Source organism: Salvelinus alpinus, chromosome 21 (genome assembly GCF_045679555.1).
Source record: "Salvelinus alpinus chromosome 21, SLU_Salpinus.1, whole genome shotgun sequence".
Classification (NCBI taxonomy): domain Eukaryota; kingdom Metazoa; phylum Chordata; class Actinopteri; order Salmoniformes; family Salmonidae; genus Salvelinus; species Salvelinus alpinus.
Genome location: NC_092106.1, coordinates 50,054,236 through 50,074,982, shown reverse-complemented (window position 1 = coordinate 50,074,982; position 20,747 = coordinate 50,054,236). Strand labels below are relative to the sequence as shown.

The following is a 20,747-nucleotide window of genomic DNA, read 5'->3' as shown; positions in this document are numbered from 1 at the left end:
GAGAGACAGGTGCCACCGTCTGGCCTTGTGGTAGCAGTAGTACCCGCCGACTCCAGACAACACAGAGAGACAGGTGCCACCGTCTGGCCTTGTGGTAGCAGTAGTACCCGCCGACTCCAGACAACACAGAGAGACAGGTGCCACCGTCTGGCCTTGTGGTAGCAGTAGTACCCGCCGACTCCAGACAACACAGAGAGACAGGTGCCACCGTCTGGCCTTGTGGTAGCAGTAGTACCCGCCGACTCCAGACAACACAGAGAGACAGGTGCCACCGTCTGGCCTTGTGGTAGCAGTAGTACCCGCCGACTCCAGACAACACAGAGAGACAGGTGCCACCGTCTGGCCTTGTGGTAGCAGTAGTACCCGCCGACTCCAGACAACACAGAGAGACAGGTGCCACCGTCTGGCCTTGTGGTAGCAGTAGTACCCGCCGACTCCAGACAACACAGAGAGGCAGGTGCCACCGTCTGGCCTTGTGGTAGCAGTAGTACCCGCCGACTCCAGACAACACAGAGAGGCAGGTGCCACCGTCTGGCCTTGTGGTAGCAGTAGTACCCGCCGACTCCAGACAACACAGAGAGGCAGGTGCCACCGTCTGGCCTTGTGGTAGCAGTAGTACCCGCCGACTCCAGACAACACAAAGAGGCAGGTGCCACCGTCTGGCCTTGTGGTAGCAGTAGTACCCGCCGACTCCAGACAACACAGAGAGACAGGTGCCACCGTCTGGCCTTGTGGTAGCAGTAGTACCCGCCGACTCCAGACAACACAGAGAGACAGGTGCCACCGTCTGGCCTTGTGGTAACAGTAGTACCCGCCGACTCCAGACAACACAGAGAGACAGGTGCCACCGTCTGGCCTTGTGGTAGCAGTAGTACCCGCCGACTCCAGACAACACAGAGAGACAGGTGCCACCGTCTGGCCTTGTGGTAGCAGTAGTACCCGCCGACTCCAGACAACACAGAGAGACAGGTGCCACCGTCTGGCCTTGTGGTAGCAGTAGTACCCGCCGACTCCAGACAACACAGAGAGACAGGTGCCACCGTCTGGCCTTGTGGTAGCAGTAGTACCCGCCGACTCCAGACAACACAGAGAGACAGGTGCCACCGTCTGGCCTTGTGGTAGCAGTAGTACCCGCCGACTCCAGACAACACAGAGAGACAGGTGCCACCGTCTGGCCTTGTGGTAGCAGTAGTACCCGCCGACTCCAGACAACACAGAGAGACAGGTGCCACCGTCTGGCCTTGTGGTAGCAGTAGTACCCGCCGACTCCAGACAACACAGAGAGACAGGTGCCACCGTCTGGCCTTGTGGTAGCAGTAGTACCCGCCGACTCCAGACAACACAGAGAGGCAGGTGCCACCGTCTGGCCTTGTGGTAGCAGTAGTACCCGCCGACTCCAGACAACACAGAGAGGCAGGTGCCACCGTCTGGCCTTGTGGTAGCAGTAGTACCCGCCGACTCCAGACAACACAGAGAGGCAGGTGCCACCGTCTGGCCTTGTGGTAGCAGTAGTACCCGCCGACTCCAGACAACACAGAGAGACAGGTGCCACCGTCTGGCCTTGTGGTAGCAGTAGTACCCGCCGACTCCAGACAACACAGAGAGACAGGTGCCACCGTCTGGCCTTGTGGTAGCAGTAGTACCCGCCGACTCCAGACAACACAGAGAGACAGGTGCCACCGTCTGGCCTTGTGGTAGCAGTAGTACCCGCCGACTCCAGACAACACAGAGAGACAGGTGCCACCGTCTGGCCTTGTGGTAGCAGTAGTACCCGCCGACTCCAGACAACACAGAGAGACAGGTGCCACCGTCTGGCCTTGTGGTAGCAGTAGTACCCGCCGACTCCAGACAACACAGAGAGGCAGGTGCCACCGTCTGGCCTTGTGGTAGCAGTAGTACCCGCCGACTCCAGACAACACAGAGAGGCAGGTGCCACCGTCTGGCCTTGTGGTAGCAGTAGTACCCGCCGACTCCAGACAACACAGAGAGACAGGTGCCACCGTCTGGCCTTGTGGTAGCAGTAGTACCCGCCGACTCCAGACAACACAGAGAGACAGGTGCCACCGTCTGGCCTTGTGGTAGCAGTAGTACCCGCCGACTCCAGACAACACAGAGAGACAGGTGCCACCGTCTGGCCTTGTGGTAGCAGTAGTACCCGCCGACTCCAGACAACACAGAGAGACAGGTGCCACCGTCTGGCCTTGTGGTAGCAGTAGTACCCGCCGACTCCAGACAACACAGAGAGACAGGTGCCACCGTCTGGCCTTGTGGTAGCAGTAGTACCCGCCGACTCCAGACAACACAGAGAGACAGGTGCCACCGTCTGGCCTTGTGGTAGCAGTAGTACCCGCCGACTCCAGACAACACAGAGAGACAGGTGCCACCGTCTGGCCTTGTGGTAGCAGTAGTACCCGCCGACTCCAGACAACACAGAGAGACAGGTGCCACCGTCTGGCCTTGTGGTAGCAGTAGTACCCGCCGACTCCAGACAACACAGAGAGACAGGTGCCACCGTCTGGCCTTGTGGTAGCAGTAGTACCCGCCGACTCCAGACAACACAGAGAGACAGGTGCCACCGTCTGGCCTTGTGGTAGCAGTAGTACCCGCCGACTCCAGACAACACAGAGAGACAGGTGTCCAGCACGAGTGAAAGGATCAGGGGCCTAGCTCTTCGGACCTCCCAGCTGTCTGTCTCTCTCCGTCAGGGAACAAATGCTGGGACACACCCCTTACTATATCTGCCTATCAGAGCATGCCTAGGGTCAGGAGTCCTGACAATGAGAAAAACTCTGGGCCCTAAACATGCCACAACCACAGTTGACCAACACCATCAACAACAAAGACTAGTTCAACAACAAAGACTAGTTCAACAACAAAGACTAGTTCAACAACAAAGACTAGTTCAACAACACAGACTAGTTCAACAACAAAGACTAGTTCAACAACAAAGACTAGTTCAACAACAAAGACTAGTTCAACAACAAAGACTAGTTCATCAACAAAGACTAGTTCAACAACAAAGACTAGTTCAAAGACTAGTTCAACAACAAAGACTAGTTCAACAACAAAGACTAGTTCAACAACAAAGACTAGTTCATCAACAAAGACTAGTTCAACAACAAAGACTAGTTCAACAACAAAGACTAGTTCAACAACAAAGACTAGTTCAACAACAAAGACTAGTTCAACAACAAAGACTAGTTCATCAACAAAGACTAGTTCAACAACAAAGACTAGTTCAACAACAAAGACTAGTTCAACAACAAAGACTAGTTCAACAACAAAGACTAGTTCAACAACAAAGACTAGTTCAACAACAAAGACTAGTTCAACAACAAAGACTAGTTCATCAACAAAGACTAGTTCAACAACAAAGACTAGTTCAACAACAAAGACTAGTTCAACAACAAAGACTAGTTCAACAACAAAGACTAGTTCAACAACAAAGACTAGTTCAACAACAAAGACTAGTTCATCAACAAAGACTAGTTCAACAACAAAGACTAGTTCAACAACAAAGACTAGTTCAACAACAAAGACTAGTTCAACAACAAAGACTAGTTCAACAACAAAGACTAGTTCAACAACAAAGACTAGTAGTGGTGCAACAGCAGCCAAAACGCAGCCAGTCAGCCCGAATCAAAGGACATAGTGTCTAGTCCAGACCTGGGCGAAGGCCGGCCCAGGGCGCCGTACGCGGCCCCGCGACCTGATTCAATACGGCCCGCAGAATCATGCTCAGATCCCATAAAGAATTTGCGATAGTAAAGTTTTGAAATACGTATTTGTTATTCAAATTAAAAGCCCAGTGAATACTCGCCTGTGTGTAATGATTTAACTCCCACTGCTTGTGGGACATTTATTTTGAAGGCACGTATAAATCACAACATGCACGAGGACAGACGGTGACTGACAGGCTGACACACACGTCACAGTTACAAATAGTAGCTAGCTAGAAATTGCACAAAGAAATGAGTTTTTCAAAGATTTCAAAGAAAAGGAAAGTAGACAATGAATGTAGGGTGTTCCAGCAAGAGTGGACATTGAAATATGTCTTTATTGAGGTATCAGGGAAAGCTGTGTGCTTAGTGTGCGCTGTCTTGAAAGACTACAACGTGTACTGACACTTCCAGACGAAGCATGCAGAGACATATAGGAATATGTCTTCTGAGCAGAGGGCAGGTGCATCGAAAGAGTTGCTTTCTCAGTTGCAAAAGCAGCAAGGACTTTTCACAAAACTGCATTCAGTAAACGATGGAATTACGAGAGCTAGCTATGTACAGTCCCACAAAATCGCTAAACATAGCAAGCCATTCGCTGAGGGTGAATTCATTAAAGAATGTTTAATTGACTCTGCAGCAATACTTTACCCCGACAATAAAGAGCTGTTTGAAAATGTTTCCCTGTCAAGACGAACAGTGACATGGCGTGCGGAGGACATCGTAGAGAATATGGAACAACAGTATAAAGACAAGGTAAAGGATTTCACCTATTTCTCCTTGGCCCTGGATGAGCGCAGTGATGCACGATGACACCGTGCAGTTGTTGATATTCTTTACGAGGCATAACCCCAGACTTTGAAATTACAGAGGAGCTGGCTTCAGTGCAGTCAATAAAGAGCACAACCACAGGGAAATATTTATTGGAGAAGGTTAATAAGTGTGTGGCAAAGCTGGGACTGAGTTTTGAAAAGTTATCCAGTGTGACCACTGACGGGTGGCCCAAACTTGACAGGAAAAAAACGTTGGCCTCTTGAAAAGGATACAAGATCAAGTAGCTGTGCTGAACCCAGATCAGAAAATGATTTTCCTGCATTTCATTATTGATCAGGAGGTGCTCTGTAAATGTGTTCTGAAAATGAGCCATGTTGTGGATACAGTCACTAAAGTGGTAAACTTCATAAGAGGAAAATCTTTAAACTACAGGCATTTTGTCTCACTGCTGGAAGAGACCGAGTCGGGTCATGCAGATCTCCCCTACCACACAAATGTGAGATGGCTGAGTTTGGGGAAGGGGCTTAAAAGGGTGTGGGGCCTGAAGTCAGAGATTGCTGAGTTTTTGCAAATGAAAGGAAAATATGTGGATTTCCCTCAACTGCAAGATAAAGAATGGTTGATTTTGCCTTCAACGTGGACATCACGGCCCTCATGAAGGAACTGAATTCCAAACTACAAGGGAAGGGCCTTTTTGCACATCAGATGTACAGCCTTGTCAAAGCCTTCAAGGGAAAATGACTCCTCCTGACCCACCAAGTAGAAACCAACAATCTCACCCACCTTCCAACACTACTAGTCTGTTCCCTATCAGATGACCAGCGGGAGAAGAATACATCGCTGCTGTGTGCTTTGAACAGTGAGTTCTCGTCGTTTGAGGATTTCAAAGTGTTGGGAAATAACATGCTGTTGGTTTCCTCTCCTTTTACCTTCAATGTGGATAACGTTCCCACTGACCTGCAACTGTAGATTATTGATCTTCAGTCTGATGCAGTGATTGGAGAACTATTCAGAACAATGCCACTGACGAGGTTCTATGCATCTCTCGATGAACAAAAAAACTTTCCAAACCATTTATCGGTACATCAAGAACTTCAAGGAGAGCGGTTCAATTGTTGTGAAGAAGGCTTCAGGGCACCCAAGAAAGTCCAGCAAGCGCCAGGACCATCTCCTAAAGTTGATTCAGCTGCGGGATCGGGGCACCACCAGTACAGAGCTTGCTCAGGAATGGCAGCAGGAAGGTGAGAGTGCATCTGCATGCACAGTGAGGCGAAGACTTTTGGAGGATGGCCTGGTGTCAAGAAGGGAAGCAAAAAAGCCACTTGTCTCCAGGAAAAACATCAAGGACAGACTGATATTCTGCAAAAGATACAGGGATTGGACTGCTGAGGACTGGGGTAAAGTAATTTTCTCTAATGAATCCCCTTTCTGATTGTTTGGGGCATCCGGAAGAAAAGCTTGTCCGGAGAAGACAAGGTGAGCGCTACCATCAGTCCTGTGTCATACCAACAGTAAAACAAACTGACACCATTCATGTGTGGGGTTGCTTCTCAGCCAAGGGAGTGGGCTCTCTCACAATTTTGCCTAAGAACACAGCCATGAATAAAGAAATGGTACCAACACATCCTCCGAGAGCAACTTCTCCCAACCATCCAGGAACAGTTTGGTAACAAACAATGCCTTTTCCAGCATGATGGAGCACCTTGCCATAAGGCAAAAGTGATAACTAAGTGGCTCGGGGAACAAAACATCGATATTTTGGGTCCATGGCCAGGAAACTCCCCAGACCTTAATCCCATTTAGAACTTGTGGTCAATCCTCAAGAGGCAGGTGGGAAAACAAAACCCCACAAATTCTGACAAACTCCAAGCATTGATTATGCAAGAATGGGCTGCCATCAGTCAGGATGTGGCCCAGAAGTTAATTGACAGCATGCCAGGGCAGATTGCAGAGGTCTTGAAAAAGAAGGGTCAACACTGCAAATATTGACTCTTTGCATCAACTTCATGTAATTGTCACTAAAAGCCTTTGATACTTATGAAATGTTCATTTAATTATACTTCAGTATTCCATAGTAACATCTGACAAAAATATCTAAAGACACTGAAGCAGCTAACTTTGTGGAAATTAATATGTGTGTCATTCTCAAAACGTTTGGCCATGACTGTAATGTTGAGCTCTCTCTCTTTCTTGTTTTTTTGTGCCCGTTAACAAGAGTGCTGTCCGTGGTGCTGAATGCACAGTGTACCTTTTCCCTCCGTGTCGTTCATTGCATGTTCTAATAATGAAAATACCTACCAAAAGGAGACCATGGATGTGGTTTATTTCTGTGCGTGTTAAAAAAGTAAAATAAGTAGCATATCTGGACGTGATTTACAGTAGATATATCTATCAACACAGTCATACACATGATGTATAATCCTGTAATATGATTCTGGCCCGCGATGGTAAAAATATATTCTAATGTGGCCCTTCATGGAAAATAATTGCTCAGGCCTGGTCTAGTCTGTCTTTATTTATTTTTTAATATTTTTATTTCACCTTTATTTAACCAGGTTGAGAACAAGTTCTCATTTACAACTGCGACCTGGCCAAGATAAAGCAAAGCAGTGCGACACAAACAACAACACAGAGTTACATATGGATTAAACAAGTGTACAGTCAATAACACAATAGAAAAGTCTATATACAGTGTGTGCAAATGAGGTAAGATTAGGGAGGTAAGGCAATAATTAGGCCGTAGTGGCTAAATAATTACAATTTAGTAATTAAACACTGGCGTGATAGATGTGCAGACGATGAATGTGCAAGTAGAGATACTGGGGTGCAAAGGAGCAACAACAAAAAAATAACAATATGGGGATGAGGTAGTTGGGTGGGCTATATACAGATGGACTGTGTACAGGTGCAATGATCTGTAGCTGCTCTGACAGCTGATGATCTAACACTGATGGTATGTGGTGTTAAACCTGATACATGGTATGTACAACTTAACTACACTAACATAGTTACTGTCAAAAACAGCTTAAAGATGAGTTCAGACGAAAACTGTAAAACACATATCATGTCCAATGTCCACCCTGCCTGCTAATACTTACCGTAGAGTTACGATAAGGAAAGAGTTTCGTTCATCTTCCACAACATGACACAACATGTACCTTACCTCCCTAATCTTACCTCATTTGCACACACTGTATATTGACTTTTCTATAGTGTTATTGACTGTACACTTGTTTAATCCATATGTAACTCTGTGTTGTTGTTTGTGTCGCACTGCTTTGCTTTATCTTGGCCAGGTCGCAGTTGTAAATGAGAACTTGTTCTCAACTAGCCCACCTGGTTAAATAAAGGTGAAATAAAAAATTTAATAAACAATAAATAAAAGCGTTGCTAAGCAACAGTTGTAGAGAAGAGTACTACATCCTGACACTTAATAACAGAGAGGTGTTAGTTTGAGTAATTAGTGTGCGTCTTGGTTAAAGAGGCCTCTAACGACTGGCGCTTGTAAAACATCCCTTCATGTCTCTATCCTTCTTCACGTTGTCATAGATACAGGCTTATCAACAGGCTCCTACAGTCCCTCTTCACGTTGTCATAGATACAGGCTTGTCAACAGGCTCATACAATCCCTCTTCACGTTGTCATAGATACAGGCTTATCAACAGGCTCATACAGTCCCTCTTCACGTTGTCACAGATCCAGGCTTATCAACAGGCTCCTACAGTCCCTCTTCACGTTGTCACAGATCCAGGCTTATCAACAGGCTCATACAGTCCCTCTTCACGTTGCTCCTTCACGTTGCTCCTACTCTTCACGTTGCTCCTACAGTCCCTCTTCACGTTGTCACAGATCCAGGCTTATCAACAGGCTCATACAGTCCCTCTTCACGTTGTCACAGATCCAGGCTTGTCAACAGGCTCTTACAGATATTGATTACCCTGTAGAATGGCTACGTAGGAGAGGAAAGACAGACTCTGCACCAACAGGGCTTAACAGTGTGTGTGTGTGTGTGTGTGTGTGTGTGTGTGTGTGTGTGTGTGTGTGTGTGTGTGTGTGTGTGTGTGTGTGTGTGTGTGTGTGTGTGTGTGTGTGTGTGTGTGTGTGCGTGCGTGCGTGCGTGCGTGCGTGCGTGCGTGCGTGCGTGCGTGCGTGCGTGCGTGCGTGCGTGCGTGCGTGCGTGCGTGCGTGCGTGCGTGCGTGCGTGCGTGCGTGCGCTCAGTCACAGGGTTTTAATCCTACCCTAACATAATGTTATAGAGCTACAGTGGGTGGTAGCGATCGACACAGGACAGGAACAAGAATCCAGCTGGTCTTGTGTGCAGTCCCACGGGATTCCTGCAGGAATGGGAGTTTAGTTGTAGAGTTAAGTTCTGGACAGGATCGACAGTCCACAGGAATGAGCAGTACAGGAATAGTTATAACCTGCGATTTTTTAAAATATATATATATATGTAGTGTGGAGCATTTCATAAAAACTACAACTATCTGTAGGTCTAATAGAGTTTACATAATAAAAATGGATAAAAAATCTCCCCCTTCCGTTGGCTCACTGTAGCTAGTCACTACTTTACACGGAGACAATAGCACATGTCCATACCATGAGTTCATCCGTAATTGGGTAAGTAGAAGGGCTGCCTTTATTGCCAAAGTCTTCAGCTGTGTGTACAGGCAACTGTCTGTTGTGCGCCGAGAAGCAGCCAAGCGGAACAGTTGCTATGGAGAAGCAGCCAGGCGGAGCAGTTGCTATGGCTACTCACACGCAGATCGTACTATCGCGTTGGTGGACACTCGCACTGCTCTCAGCGCAGGTCTGACGGTGTTGGACTAGTAAAAAATGACTTTTTTGTAGCAGGTTAGCTAAAATTGTCCCTGAACGTATTTAGCTACAACTAATTTCCAGTGATGATATTCTGCACGCAGAGCGAGGGACAGACATACGAGCAGAGGGAGGAAATAATTTCTGATTTCTGCGCGTAAAAATTAGCACAGGACATGACGTTAGTGATTTCTAGCGTTTGTTACATTGTTACATTTTATGACCTTGGTTTATGACTATAAACCATTCCAATTAAAGTTAACAACAATATTACAGTGCATTTGGAAAGAATTCAGACCTCCACCCCTTTTTCCACATTTTGTTACGTTACAGCCTTATTCTAAAATTGATTAAGTTATATGTTTCCCTCATCAATCTACACACAATACCCCATAATGACAAAGCGCAAACAGGTTTTTAGAATTTTTTCAAACATTTATTTTAAAAAATTACATAAGTATTCAGAGCCTTTGCTATGAGACTCAAATTGTCCGTAGAGCTCCTTGACAGGATTGTGTCGAGGCACAGATCAGGGGAAGGGTACCAAAAAATGTCAACAGCATTGAAGGTCCCCAAGAACACAGTGGCCTCCATCATTCTTAAATGGAAGAAGTTTAGAACCACCAAGACTTCTTAGAGCTGGCCGTCCGGCCAAACTGAGCAATCGAGGGAGAAGGGCTTTGGTCAGGGAGGTGACCAAGAGCCTGATGGTCACTCTGACAGAGCTCCAGAGCTCCTCTGTGGAGATGGGAGAACCTTCCAGAAGGACAACCATCTCTGCAGCACTCCACCAATCAGTCCTTTATAGTAGACGGAAGCCACTGCCCAGTAAAAGGCACATGACAGCCGCTTGGAGTTTGCCAAAAGGCACCCAAAGGACTCTTAGACCACGAGAAACAAGATTCTCTGGTCTGATGAAACCAAGATTGAACTCTTTGGCCTGAATGCCAAGCGTCACTTCTGGAGGAAACCTCGCACCATCCCTACGGTGAATCATGGTGGTGGCAGCATCATGCTGTGGGGATGTTTTTCAGCTGCAGGGAGACTAGTCAGGATCGAGGGAAAGATGAATGGAGCAAAGTACAGACAGATCCTTGATGAAAACCTACTCCAGAGCGCTCAGGACCTCAGACTGGGGCGAAGGTTCACCTTCTAACAGGACAACGACCCTAAGCACACAGCCAAGACAATGCAGGAGTGGCTTCGGGACAAATCTCTGAATGTCCTTGAGTGGCCCAGCCAGGGCTCGGACTTGAACCCGATCAAACATCTCTGGAGAGACCTGAAATTAGCTGTGCAGCAATGCTCCCCATCCAACCTGACAAAGCTTGAGAGGATCTACAGAGAAGAATGGGAGAAACTCCCCAAATACAGGTGTGCCAAGCTTGTAGTGTCATACCCAAGAAGACTCGAGGCTGTAATCGCTGCCAAAGGTGCTTCAACAAAGTACTGAGTAAAAGGTCTGAATACTTATGTAAATGTGATATTTCAGTTTTTTTATTTGTGATACACTTGCCAATATTTCTAAAAACCTGTTTTGTCTTTGTTACTATGGGTATAGTGTGTAGATGGAAGAGAGAAAAAAACTTTGTAATCCATTTTAGAATAAGGCTGTAATGTAACAAAATGGGGAAAAAGTCAAGGGGTCTGAATACTTTCTGAATGTCCTGTAAGTATGGTGTTAGTGCTTGTGAGTGGTGTGTGTGTGCGTGTTGTGTGTCTATGTGTGTACCTGCATGCCTACGTACTGTACGTTTGGATTTGTGTGTGTGTGTGTGTGTGTGTGTGTGTGTGTGTGTGTGTGTGTGTGTGTGTGTGTGTGTGTGTGTGTGTGTGTGTGTGTGTGTCACATGTGCTCCCTCTCTGACCTCTAGGTCACACCTGTCACCATCATTACCTGTCACCTGTCACCATCATTACCTGTCACCTGTCACCATCATTACCTGTCACCTGTCACCATCATTACCTGTCACCTGTCACCATCATTACCTGTCACCTGTCACCATCATTACCTGTCACCTGTCACCATCATTACCTGTCACCTGTCACCATCATTACCTGTCACCTGTCACCATCATTACCTGTCACCTGTCACCATCATTACCTGTCACCATCATTACCTGTCACCTGTCACCATCATTACCTGTCACCATCATTACCTGTCACCTGTCACCATCATTACCTGTCACCTGTCACCATCATTACCTGTCACCTGTCACCATCATTACCTGTCACCATCATTACCTGACACCTGTCACCATCATTACCTGTCACCTGTCACCATCATTACCTGTCACCTGTCACCATCATTACCTGTCACCTGTCACCATCATTACCTGTCACCTGTCACCATCATTACCTGTCACCTGTCACCATCATTACCTGTCACCTGTCACCATCATTACCTGTCACCTGTCACCATCATTACTCTCATTATGACACTCACCTGGACTCCATCACCTCCTTGATTACCTGTCCTATACATGTCACTACCCTTTGGTTCCTTCCCCAGGCGTTATTGTTTCTGTTTCAGTGTCTTGTCTGTGCGTTGTTCCTGTTTCTTGTTTTGTATTATGTTGTGTTTATGTATTAAAACACTCACTCCCTGAACTTGCTTCCCGACTCTCAGCGCACACCGTTACAATGTGCCTGTATATGTGTGTGTGTGTGTATGTATGTGGTTTGTGTGTGTGTGTGTGTGTGTGTGTGTGTTCCTGCCGGTGTATCCATTCCTGTGCATGTGTGTGACTCACGTTGGGAGGGTCGGCAGGGTTCGCTGTGGTTGCTCACTGTCGTTTGGTTGCTGGAAACCGAGGAGACACTGGAGCTGCGTACAAAGCCGAAGGCGGCCAGGCGGGCAGGTGGCAAGGCCGAGAAGCCTGGGGGTCGCAGACGAGACTGACCCGGTTTAGGCAGCAGGGTCCTGGCCACGGAGGTCTCTGGACCTGGCGTCCTCTGGTCTGCTGGAGGGGGAAGGGGGTTTAGTGTGGGCAAAGTCATATACCGTATAAATGATCATGTGCAAATCTGAAAGGGTTGAATAGGGATATGGAGGCAAAGGGATTACAGAAGGCAAGGTGGAGGGCTATTTGTGATTGGTCCCACGAGTGATAACACATCACTCCAATACTACACATTCCAGCCATCGTCCCTATCCATTCATTCATCCAATCGACTGGCCCCCTCAGGCCCTTCACCCCTCTCTTCACTGCGCCCCAAATCTGGAATAGGGCTCCATTTTGGACATAGCCTCTGTGACCCCCACTAGGGACCTGTGATGAGATTCGTAGCTTCTACTCTGCTGTCATGAGATCATGATCATCATCACCGATTATTCTGTTATAGGATGGAAGGATTCACCGATACACATCGATCCCTGGATCGTTTGTTTCAAATATAAGGGACTCCAAACCGATCCAAATGTAGCACGCATCGGTCAGAAAAACCCGATCCAAACGAAGTTGGTTCACTAACATCTCCTGCTCAAATAATTTTCTTTCTAGCTCTCGAAAATACCTCTCATCCTTTGTGACAACTGATGTGTTCTCTCCTTCAGTGTCTAACGAAGCATGTCGCCAGTCATTGATCGACAAGTCATTTTGCACGCCGAACAATCCCCAGGCAATTTCAGTATCGCGCTGTGCGCATCTTCCCTCATCAACTCATCTCTGACCACTGGCTGCATCCTGCATCCTGCATCCTACATCCTGCATCCTGCATCCTGCATCCTACATCCTGCATCCTGCATCCTGCATCCTGCATTCTGCATTCAAAATGGCCAGAGTCGCTCCTCGAGAAACGAACACTCGACCCCTCTGACGTTAAAAACTACAGACTGGTATCCCTTCTTTCTTTTCTTTCCAACACCCTTGAGTGTGCTGTCTCTGACCAACTCTCTAGTTATCTCTCTCAGAATGATCTTCTTGACCCTAACCAGTCAGGCTTCAGGACGGAATATTCAACAGAGGCTCTCCGCTCTTTTTAAACTGACTCTCTCTCTCTCTCTGTTCTCATCCTCCTAGATCTATCCGCTACCTTCGACACCGTGAACCATCAGATCCTCCTCTCCACCCTCCCAGGGCTGGGCGTCTCAGGCTCTGCACACTCCTGGATTGCATCCTACCTGGTAGGTCACTATTACCAGGTGACGTGGAGAGGATCTGTGTTTGCACCAACTACTCTCACTACTGGTGTCCCCCAGGGCTCGGTTCTAGGCCCTCTCCTCTTCTCTCTATACACCAAGTCACTGAGCTCTGTCATAACCCCACATGGTCTCTCCTATCATTGCTATGCAGATGACACTCAAGTACACTTCTCCCCCCCCTTCTGACACCCAGGTGACAACACGCATCTCTGCGTGCCTGGCAAACATCTCACCTCTGTAACGTCTGCTTCCAACTCACACTCTCAAACACATAGATCCCCTGAACGCAGCTCACTCTCTAGATCCCAATCACCTGAATTCTCATCACCTGTTCACACACCTGTATGTCATTATCACACACTATTTAGTTCAGTTCTTTGCACCCCATCATTGTGAGGTACTCTTTGTTTTGTGACACACTTCTATTCAGAGCTCTGGTTTTCCCGTGATTGACTCCTCCCGTGTCTGATAGTTTTTGACTGCCTCACTAACGACGCATTTTGCCTTTTCCCTTCCTGTACTTTAGCCTATCGGATTTCCTGTTATCAACCGATTGCCTGATCTCCCGGACGATAGAACTAGCCTTTTCCCTGCCTGTACTGTTGCCTTTTCTGTGTATGACCTTCTGTCTGCCCCTGGACCCAGCTACCTGCCTCCTCCTGTGTATGACATTCTACCTGCCCCTGGACCCAGCTACCTGCCTCCTCCTGTGATAAAACAAAAACAGAGTTTCAAGCGGACCACTGTAATAAAACAAAAACAGAGAAGAAGAACATCTATCTCATCATTCCAGTTACATCATAGGGGTTATTCATATGGGCACAGAAGACATCAAACATATTTCTACTTTATTTGTAAAGCTGTCCAGAGAGGACGTTGTTTTTATAGGCAGAGGCAACTCATTCCATTCTGAGGCTCCAGTATACAAGAAAGTACCTTTCCCAGCATTACTCCTGAACCTGTATAAGCACACATCAGCAACACCTGATCTGGTGCTGTGATTGTGTGCATCCCTAACACGAGGACAGTAATCACTTTGATATCTGGGCGCAGGAGCATAAATACTCCTGTAAACCAAACCTAGTCTAATCTGGGACACCCTAGCCTCAACAGGCAGCCAGTTTAGTTCCTGAAAGCAGCTCCTGCCTATGTGGACTCACCTTCAAAACTACCCTGATCAGCTTATTCTGGGCTATCTGGAGCTTTCCCTTCATAAGTTTAGATAAGCCCCCAAACCAGGAAGTAGCTTAGTGATGAGCTTTGTGGGCACTATGGTGTTGAACGCTGAGCTGTAGTCAATGAACAGCATTCTCACATAGGTGTTCCTTTTGTCCAGGTGGGAAAGGGCAGTGTGGAGTGCGATTGAGATTGCGCCATCTGTGGATCTGTTTGGACGGTGACCAGCCTTTCAAAGCATTTCATGGCTACCGACGTGAGTGCTACGGGGCGCTAGTCATTTAGGCAGGCAACCTTCGCTTTCTTGGGCACAGGGACTATGGTGGTCTGCTTGAAACATGTAGGTATTACAGACTTGGTCAGGGAGAGGTTGAAAATGTCAGTGAAGACACTTGCCAGTTGGTCAGCGCATGCTCTGAGTACACGTCCTGGTAAACCGTCTGGCCCAGCGGCTTTGTGAATGTTGACCTGTTTAAAGGTCTTGCTCACATCGGCTACGAAGAGCGTGTTCACACAGTTGTCCGGGACAGCTGGTGCTCTCCTGCATGCTTCAGTGTTGCTTGCCTCGAAGCGAGCATAAAAGGCATTTTGCTTGTCTTGTAGGATCGCGTCACTGGGCAGTGTGCGGCTGGGTTTACCTTTGTAGTCCGTAATAGTTTGCAAGCCTTGCCACATTCGACAAGCGTCAGAGCCAGGGTAGTAGGACTCAATCTTAGTCCTGTATTGATGCTTTGCCTGTTTGACGGTTCGTCTGAGGGCATAGCAGGATTTCTTATACGCATCCGGATCAGTGTCCCGTTCCTTGAAACCGGCAGCTCTAGCCTTTAGCTCGGTGCAGATGTTGCCTTGTATTCCATGGCTTCTGGTTGGGATATATACGTACGGTCACTGTGGGGATGATGTTATCGATGCACTTATTGATGAAGCAAGTGACTGAGGTGGTGTACTCCTCAATGCCATTGGATGAATCTCGGAACATATTCCAGTCTGTGCTAGCAAAACAGTCCTGTAGCGTAGCATCCGCGTCATCTGACCACTTCCGAGTTGAGCGAGTCACTGGTGCTTCCTGCTTTAGTTTTTGCTTGTAAACAGGAATCAGGAGGATAGAATTATGGTCAGATTTGCCAAATGGAGGACGAGGGAGAGCTTTGTACGCATCTCTGTGTGTAGAGTAAAGGTGGTCTAGAGTTTTTTCCCCTCTGGTTGCACATGTGACATGCTGGTAGAAATGAGGTAAAACAGATTTAAATTTTCCTGCATTAAAGTCCCCGGCCACTAGGAGTGCTGCTTCTGGATGAGCATTTTCTTCTTTGCTTATGGCCTTTATACAGCTCGTTGAGTGCGGTCTTAAAGCCAGCATCGGTTTGTGGTGGTAAATAAACGGCTACAAAAAATATAGACGAAAACTCTCTTGGTAGATAGTGTAGTCTACAGCTTATCATGAGGTACTCTACCTCAGGCGAGCAATACCGTGAGACTTCCTTAATATTAGACATCGCGCACCAGCTGTTTTTGACAAATAGACACACCCACCCACCCCTCATCTTACCAGACGTAGCTGCTCTGTCCTGCCGATGCACGGAAAACCCAGCCAACTGTCTATTATCCATGTCGCCGTTAAGCCACAACTCAGTGACACATAAGATATTATAGTTTTTAATGTCCCGTTGGTAGGATAGTTTCGAACAGAGATCATCCAGTTTATTTTCCAGTGATTGCACGTTGGCCAATAGAACGGATGGTAGAGGCGGGCTACCCACTTGCCGTTGAATTCTCACAAGGCACCCCGATCTCCACCCCCTGTATTTCAGTATTTTCTTCACGTGAATGACGGGGATTAAAGAAAAAATCTTTGTCCATTTCGAGGTGAGTAATCGTGATTCTGATATCCAGAAGCTCTTTTCGGTCATGAGAGACAGTAGCAGCAACATTATGTACAAAATAAGTTTAAAAACACACAAAAAAACACACAAAATAGCACAGTTGGTTAGGAGCCCATAAAATGGCAGCCATCCTCTCCGGCGCCATTATCATTACACAGGTGTACCTTGTGCTGGGGAAAATAAAAGGTCACTAAAATGTGCAGTTTTGTCACACAACACAATGCCACAGATGTCTCAAGTTTTGAGGGAGTGTCCAATTGGCCTGCTGACTGCAGGAATGTCCACCAGAACTGTTGCCAGAGATTTGAACGGTAATTTCTCTACCATAAGCCGCCTCCAATGTCATTTTAGAGAATTTGACAGTACGTCCAACCGGCCTTACAACCGCAGACCATGCGTAACCACAGCAGCCCAGGACCTCAACATCCGGGCTTCTTTACCTGCAGGATCGCCTGAGACCAGCCACCCGGACAGCTGAGAAACTGAGGAGTATTTATGTCTGTAATAAAGCCCATTTGTGCAGAAAAAACTAATTGTGATTGGCTGGGCCTGACTCCCCAGTGGGTGGGCTTGGCTCCCAAGTGGGTGGGCCTATGCCCTCCCAGGCCCATCCATGGCTGCGCCACTGCCCAGTCATGTGAAATCCATCTATCAGGGCCTAATTAATTCATTTCAATCGACTGATTTCCTTACATGAACTGTAACTCAGTAAAATCCTTGAAATTGTTGCATGTTGCGTTAATATATTTGTTCAGTATAGATATGTACTGAATCATCTTGACAGGGAAAGACGCACATCCTTACTCTGTTACTCTGTTCTCCCTTATGGCCGCAGGCTGGCCATACAGCCGCTCAATCTCAGATCATGTGCCTACCGCCTGGTCCCTGTGATGACAGCCTGTTAATATGTCAAGAGTCATTTCTCTCTCTGTCTGATAGAATGGAGGGATGGAGGGAGGATGAGACCGTGATGGAGAGAGCCACATGAATGATTATTCATAGTTTTGAAACACTTTAGATATCTCCTAATTACATAACGCTACATAACACTCTATAATGCTATATAACGCCCAATAATGTTATATAATGCTACATGACTCTATAATGCCTATATAATGCTCTATAATGCTATATAGTGATACATAACACTCTACAGTGCTACATAATGCTCTATAATGCTACATAATGCTCTATAATGCTACATAACGCTCTATAATGCTCCATAACACACTATAACGCTACATGACACACTATAATGGTACATAATGCTACATAACACACTATAACGCTACATGACACACTATAATGGTACATAATGCTACATAGCGCTACATATACATTCATAACGCAATCATGTGTTTGTAAGCTGAATAGATGAGCCAGTCAGTTCTGCCACAAGTGAGAAATATGATGTTTTAGTTGGTACTTCTGTCAAGCGATGTACCAGTTCCACTGCTGTCAGTTAGTTGTACTTCAAAGGCTGTAGGTGTCTGCAGTCAAGCCTCATTAATATTTATTAACTGAAATGACTACGGTATTTCCTCACAATAACTTCTAGAAAATAGATATGTCCATCTGCCCCAGGGCTTGGTAACTAGGACGATGCTGGCAAAGGTAGCAGAGAGGAAGAAAAATCCTTCAACATCAAAGTATTGCTGACTAAATTAAATTAACACAACCAGGCAAAGTCAATGAACCGCTCAACCAATAAGGTGCCTTTTGAGTAGTGTAAGTTGGTGGGGGGGGGGGGGGGGATGTTTTATTTCACCTAATTTTTAACATTCTGTCATAAAGAGCACGTTTAACTTAATTTAAAAAACACATTTTCCCCATCTCAAGAGGTTAATTACATTTTTTTTTTATCATCGCTGTTTGTCTAATAAATCATAGTGTGTTAATTTCATGAAAATATATTTTTTTGTAATTTATTTCCCTAAGCTTCCTTTTGCCATTGAAATGCTCAGTCTGACTGTGTGGGAGTGTTAATACAAAAAAAAGTATATATTTACATACACAGCCCTGATTGGCGGATAGGATCATCTAGACTCTAGAGCCTACCCCTCTTACCCCTTCATGTAGGAGGATACATATGCAAATAAAAATCGACTGGTCATTGGTCAGAATAATCCGATCAGATTGTGATGTCATGCTGTGTGACATTTTTTTCCTTCTTTCTTTAAGGTCTACGCCAGGGGTGTCAAACTCAAATACCCAGTGGGCCAAAATGTAAAACCTGAACAAAGTCGCGGGCCAACATTGAACAAATGAACCTTTTAATATGGACCCAAACAAGTTTTGCTTTAACATTGAATATGGAACAAGCATCGCTTATTACCATACAATATATAATTTAATAGTGGAGACATGCAAAATCGAATTTCAAATGAAAAAACACATCAATGGCATTCATTTATTAAATAAATAAAATAAATGGCATTATGGGATTCGTAGTATTAGCGGTGAATGCGCTGTATAATACCGGCGGGCCAGCTCTAGTAGTAATTTGGTATTGTCTCGCGGGCCAAATATAATTACCCCGCGGGCCAAAAAATTGAAAATCTAGTTTGACTTCCCCTTTAAATCAAATAAAAAGACTATAGTAAATTCATATTAAATACCAAATAAAGTAAAAGAGTTCACAACATCATATTTAAATCATCCATCAATCCCCTTGTGATAGAGGGAAGCTTGTTGAGAGCAACAGGGAAGGAAATTGAATGAAAGCTTCACAAAAAACATTGAAATTGTTAAAACATTTCTAGCCAGGGTTGACGTGTTATGCTCGACCTGTTCAATTTCACACCACAAAATGGCCCAAAACTGTGTAACCAGCTCACCTGCTTTTACACTATGATTTGACTATTAGATGTTCAATGTCTCTTTAGAGAAATAATATAATAATAAGTTTCACCATATTAAAACGAGAGTTAACCCAGTTCATGTAACAGGGTTGACCTTAAAATGAGGGAAAGATTTATTTTGTCTTTCTTAAAATGAATCTCTAATAACATGAAATAAATAATGACTGTCAAAGAAACAAAATAACTAGGGCTTTACAATGACGGTGAAACTTGTAGAAATGTTGGGGTTAACTGGGTTAAAATCTTCCTAGAATTCACAGAGGGTGCACAGCCAAAATGCTGAATTTTAGCACTTTAGCAAGTCTTTATTAATTTATTCCATTTAAATTATTATTATTTTTATTTAACCTTTATTTAATTAGGCAAGTCAGTTAAGAACAAATTCGTATTTTCAATGACGGCCTACCGGGGAACAGTGGGTTAACTGGTCTAGGAACAGTGGGTTAACTGGTCTAGGAACAGTGGGTTAACTGGTCTAGGAACAGTGGGTTAACTGGTCTAGGAACAGTGGGTTAACTGGTCTAGGAACAGTGGGTTAACTGGTCTAGGAACAGTGGGTTAACTGGTCTAGGAACAGTGGGTTAACTGGTCTAGGAACAGTGGGTTAACTGGTCTAGGAACAGTGGGTTAACTGGCCTAGGAACAGTGGGTTAACTGGTCTAGGAACAGTGGGTTAACTGGTCTAGGAACGGTGGGTTAACTGGTCTAGGAACAGTGGGTTAACTGGTCTAGGAACAGTGGGTTAACTGGTCTAGGAACGGTGGGTTAACTGCCTTGTTCAGGGGGCAGAACAACAGATTTGTACCTTGTCAGCTCGGGGATTCAATCTTGCAACCTGCTGGTTACTAGTCCAACACTCTAACCACTAGGCTACCTGCTGGTTACTAGTCCAACGCTCTAACCACTAGGCTACCTGCTGGTTACTAGTCCAACACTCTAACCACTAGGCTACCTGCTGGTTACTAGTCCAACGCTCTAACCACTAGGCTACCTGCTGGTTACTAGTCCAACACTCTAACCACTAGGCTACCTGCTGGTTACTAGTCCAACGCTCTAACCACTAGGCTACCTGCTGGTTACTAGTCCAACGCTCTAACCACTAGGCTACCTGCTGGTTACTAGTCCAACGCTCTAACCACTAGACTACCTGCCTCCTCTAACCACTAGGCTACCTGCCACCTCAAATAAAGGGGAAGTGCAGTCAAAAAACGGATTTCTTATGTTTTATATATATTTCCACACTATGTGGTTAGAATAATATTGAGAAATGGAATATTATGAGAATGCATTTTAGTGTAAGAGCTGTTTAAAAGCCCCCCGGTGAATTTCATCTTGTTTGACTGGGTGTTTTTTTTTTTGACCACCTGGTGACAT

The 20,747-nt window shown here is 45.9% G+C and overlaps 1 protein-coding gene across 4 annotated transcripts in view; it reads right to left on the bottom strand.

The window, feature by feature from the left end:
* mtus2b (microtubule associated tumor suppressor candidate 2b) overlaps nucleotides 1-20,747 on the bottom strand; it is a 153,310-nt gene that overhangs the window by 84,312 nt on the left and 48,251 nt on the right. For 3 of the 4 annotated variants that reach the window (XM_071358123.1, XM_071358126.1, XM_071358124.1), the window contains exon 5: nucleotides 12,063-12,272. In XM_071358123.1, the coding sequence (XP_071214224.1) occupies nucleotides 12,063-12,272 (210 nt within the window). The remainder of the gene's footprint in view (nucleotides 1-12,062; nucleotides 12,273-20,747) is intronic. The other variant, XM_071358125.1, reaches the window with a different exon arrangement.